Source organism: Taurulus bubalis, assembly GCF_910589615.1.
Source record: "Taurulus bubalis genome assembly, chromosome: 19".
In the NCBI taxonomy this organism is placed as follows: Eukaryota; Metazoa; Chordata; class Actinopteri; order Perciformes; family Cottidae; genus Taurulus; species Taurulus bubalis.
Genome location: NC_136607.1, coordinates 8,709,665 through 8,714,325, shown reverse-complemented (window position 1 = coordinate 8,714,325; position 4,661 = coordinate 8,709,665). Strand labels below are relative to the sequence as shown.

At 43.3% G+C, this 4,661-nt stretch overlaps 1 protein-coding gene across 1 annotated transcript; it reads left to right on the top strand.

The window, feature by feature from the left end:
• Window positions 1-1,485: 1,485 nt before the first annotated feature.
• LOC306751355 (growth arrest and DNA damage-inducible protein GADD45 gamma-like) lies at window positions 1,486-2,142 on the top strand (the record flags this gene model as incomplete). The annotated part of the gene is made up of 3 exons (XM_079234920.1): window positions 1,486-1,586; window positions 1,701-1,908; window positions 2,026-2,142. 3 exons carry the CDS (start codon window positions 1,486-1,488, stop codon window positions 2,140-2,142), a joined length of 426 nt encoding a protein of 141 aa, XP_079091046.1.
• Between the last annotated feature and the right edge of the window lie 2,519 nt (window positions 2,143-4,661).

The following is a 4,661-nucleotide window of genomic DNA, read 5'->3' as shown; positions in this document are numbered from 1 at the left end:
ATTCTGTTGAACCTCAAAACTTTAAAATCATATTTAGAGCGGATAATAATAAAAAAACGGCCATTACGCCCAGCAGGTGCTGTCTGACTTCCTTTGTCCACTCTCCCCTTCGCCTTCCCCCCGGGGACAGATGGCATCTATCGGTTGCTATGGAGAGTGATGCAGACAGAGAGATGAAGCACGCAGGCATCTCCAGATGCCACGCGCCTCAAGTGAGGCCTGGCTTTACGCATGCAAAGCAGCGGCGCGTGCCACTGCCCAATCTACAGAAGAAGAAAAAACACAACAACAGCACAGTGCATGCAGTTATACTGGACATGATAAGTCTGCCTGACATCCAGTGCAATGTAGACGGTTGGTATGTTGCATTATGACACTGAAAACAAGTCCAAACAGTTGTTTGTGCCACATTTTATAAACTTCCATCATGTTATTTTTATGCTCTTGTGATCTGGAAACGTGTCCTCTGCAAAACACACACACTATCATGGTGCTTCAAGTAACTCTGGTGAAGTTAAAACATGTTTGCAAATTCATGTGTACTTGTATGCATAGTTTTACATTTTGAATATGTTTTTTTCAGCTCCTTATAGTTTCCATTACAGTACAGAAACATTCAGAGGCAACATCTCATTAATTTGACAAACTTTAACTTGTCTTGAACAGCCAGAGAACAATGTTAAATCCAGACCTTTAATTTGGAGGTTTTGCAGAAAAAGACACAATGCATTGACAAAGAAAAATAAATAATATGTATTTTGTCATATCGACGTGAAACCCCCAGAATGTGTTACATTTTGTGTTTTCTTCTTACTTCTGCATATTTCGAGATTAAAGGTCAGATTTGAAGATGTATTTCCATTCCAGTCCATTCATTGTTTGTACAGTAGAAAATCAAATAGCAGACTCGTGAAAGTCGCTTGAGGGGAGCGACCCATCATAGTGAACATAAAATCTGCAGAAATGTTGGAAATCAATGGCTGCCTGTAATATCAAAAAAATGGCATTGGAACATACCATAATGGCATAGTTTGCTAAATATTCAGCTGTGATGTAAATGGCTGTAGATTGTGGACACTGAAAAAAAAACTTCTGTGGTTGCTGTTTGAATGTGAGTTATTGGTGTACATCTTCTAATTCTTCCAGAACTTCAAGGACTTTGACGACCTTGGTCTGTTCTCCCTGTGTGGTTTCATTATTCCTGTAAGCTGAAAGAATCCTTTGAAGGTCAGAGAGTTTCTACATCTGATCCTTTCAACCAAAACTTCCCCCGACTTTCTAAAACCTTTCTATAGGCACGTGTCCCTGAGGGCGGGGTGGGGGCTGCAGGCCTGTTGTAGCCATTGTGCCCCAAACGGCCAATCAGAGAGGCAGCGTGTGCCGGATCAGCGGTATAAATACTGGCAGAGTCTTGGAAGAAGCACAAATACTCGCTCTCTGGACTTTCTGACTACATCATCCTAACTCACAGCTCAAAGCATCACCATGCAGTCTACTGGGAAATCTCTGAAGGAAGCTCTGCTCTGTGCTCAGAGCGAGGATCGACTCACCGTCGGCGTCTACGAGAGCGCTAAAATCATGACTGAGTAAGTAAATGGAACAGTACTTAAATGTGATTTTGGCCTCCGCTGTGAACAGCCAACGTAATCCCTGTCCAACAGTCAGCAGCTACCTAACAGGTGACCTTTCTCTCTCCACAGTGACCCAGACAGTGTGTCTTTCTGCGTCCTGGCCATGGACGAGGACTTCCAGTGCGACATCGCTCTGCAGATCCACTTCACCCTCATCCAGTCCTTCTGCTTCGACAACGACATCAGCATCGTCAGAGTGAGCGACATGCAGCGTCTGGCTGAGATTGTTGGCGACAAGGCGGAGCAGCTTGAAGATGCTCACTGCGTCCTCATCACGGTATGTAGAGCTCACAGAGCGAGAGTGTGATATATGAATCATTTCAGAAGTCTATGTGATGCTTTAAAAAAAAAAAGAACCGCAGCTAACGCCTCTTCTCTCTTTCTTTGTGAACAGAACCCAGCTGATGGGTCTTGGGAGGACCCCGCTCTGCAGAAGCTGCACCTGTTCTGCGAGGAGAGCCGCAGTCTGAACGACTGGGTTCCTGAGATCAGCCTCCCCGAGAAGCGCTGATCTGGGCCTCGGCTCCTCTCTTGCTCAGATGCTGTAAAGCTTCTTATTTGGAAATACTCATCCTTGATGAACAGGATGACCCTGTTTCTGCTCATCCCTGGATACTCCTGAGGAGGATTCCCGTCCAGGCAGCACGGCGCCGGCCCCTGGGGCCCCCCGTGAACCGTTGCCTCTTGTCCCGTCCATGCCAAGATGACTCTCATTCTTTATGTGAATGAGGTCAGGTATGCCACAAGAGCGACACATCGACCCTCATTCTTTGTGCGGATGAGGTTTGGAGAGGGAGGAGATGCGAGTTCTGCGTCCTGTGGTCCCACAGAGCGAACGTCGCACGTTGAAGCACGCGCAGCCGGAGAAGAAGCGGTGCTGAGGAGGAGGCGGCGTTAGAAAAAAGACTTTTTTGACGACGTCCTCTTTGCTGAGCAACATGACAACAGTTGCAATCAGCGGAAATGTTTCCCACTTTCCAGAATTGTCTTAATTCTCTAAAGGTTTCACTTTAGAAATTTAACAATGACAAATGATATTCTAAAACATAAAAAAACTAATTAAAAACAACGTTTATTCTCTGAAGGTTTCACTTTGGAAATGTAACAATGACAAAGTATTCCTTGACAAAGTATTGAAAGAAAATATCTAAAAGGTTTCACTTTAGATATGCAATGGTAAAAGAAAAATATAAAATGTGTTAAAATGAAAATAATTGAGGTGTATGACTGAAATATGAAGACAATAACCTGTAAATGTGTTCCTTCCTGAGGGTTTCACTTCAGCTCTATTTACATCAAATGCAATAATGTTCACTGCATATTTGATTTTTTTTGTATGATGAAAACAGAAATAAATGTTTGAATTCAGTATTGCCTTCTGACTTTACTTTTGACCTTTTCATGTGATGTTTAAAGTTGTCTGACTCCCAAATGAAATCCATCTTCTTTTTCTGCAAACCTCCACCAGTCTGGGTTGACTTGAGCACATGAACACAGCTGTGATCATGTGGGGTCTTTTTTATACAAATACATCAATTCAGCGCTGGAGAGGCTTTTGATTTGGACAACTCAGAAGTATTTGCTCTCTCTTAATGTGAGAGCCTGTGAACGAAGAAAATATTATTAGTCTCAATCAGTAAATGTTCTGATTACAATGCAAGTCACGTGGATGGTGACTGGTGATGGAGGTGGCCTTGATACGCAAAGTTCCCTTCTCTTGAATTGCGGCAGGTGTAAAAGCTGAACACCGGATGGTTGACAGCTCTGTCCTCCACTCAGTCATGAACAGGAACCCTTCCTTTAGCTGTTAAGATGACGTCACCGCACCGTGTCCGGTCATTGTTCTTCTCATTTTTTAACCCCCCCCAAAAAAAGATTCTGGGAACCGTTCTGGAATCCACCAACATCGGTGTCTAAATAGATTTTGGCTCAAGTTCACGCAGCGCAGTTGCAAAGTCCGTCTCCCTTTTACATTTACAACACAACGTTTCAAGAGATAGTTTGAAAATTGTGATTATTTTCTGTTTTGATGACAGTTAGATGAGAAGATCGTGACCTCTCTCACGTCTCCTAATATGCAGACAGAGTTTAGCTCAGGTTCCATTTGTCTGAAAGCATCTAACCCTAAGATAATACTGCACCAGCACTTCTAAAGCTCACTCACATACTTTGATGAAACACATCTGTGCTGGTGTTATGGGTGACATTTTTTCTTTTTTCATTGTTGAAAATGGCTCAACATGCCATCTACTTTGTCTCATAATTGGCCCAGCAAGATTAGGGCTGATTCAATAGAGACCACCATGTGGGATTAGTCTACGCCATGAAATTAAAGAACGCCCTCTAATCAGAACTCCCCCCTTCTTCCTCGCCTCTCCCCACGGCATCTTGTTAATGCGTACTAATCATTGGATGCCTGGTGTAGCGTCAGGAAGAACTTAGTCAAACAACTTCTCTGGTCCTCAGAATTTATTTTCCTTGATCACAAGTAAAGTAGCAAAGCAGCTGCAATCGTGATAGCAGGGAGTCGTCCAGTCAACACGCAGGTTGACCGTCCAAAAACACCCCGAACAGCCGGAGGTTCGGCTCTTTAATACACGGGTTTCCGTCATGAACATCTAACATCTCTATTGGCTCTAACTTGTCTAAGAGGAGGAGAATCATGTTCTCATCTTTTCTCACAGGGCTGGAACGTGCGACGACCAGTCTGCTTCCCTAATGTCAACATACTGATAAACGGCTGTGAGTGTTGTGGTGCAAAGCGTGGAACCTTGATTATTTTCACCCAAAACATGTATGCACACCGTGTGGGTGAATCCCCACTGTGCTGTAGCGTTGGGAGTATTCTGCTGATCGCCGCCAGGAAAACAAAATATATTCCTGCCATAAGAACTTTCTTATTTTTATTTTTAAATCTTTTTTATTTTTATATAGTAGTATTTTCAGTCAGTTATATATACCAAGTCAGATGTGATTGACAGGATGTTTTGTCATGATCTTGAAAACTGTGGAGCCCATATGGGCTCTATG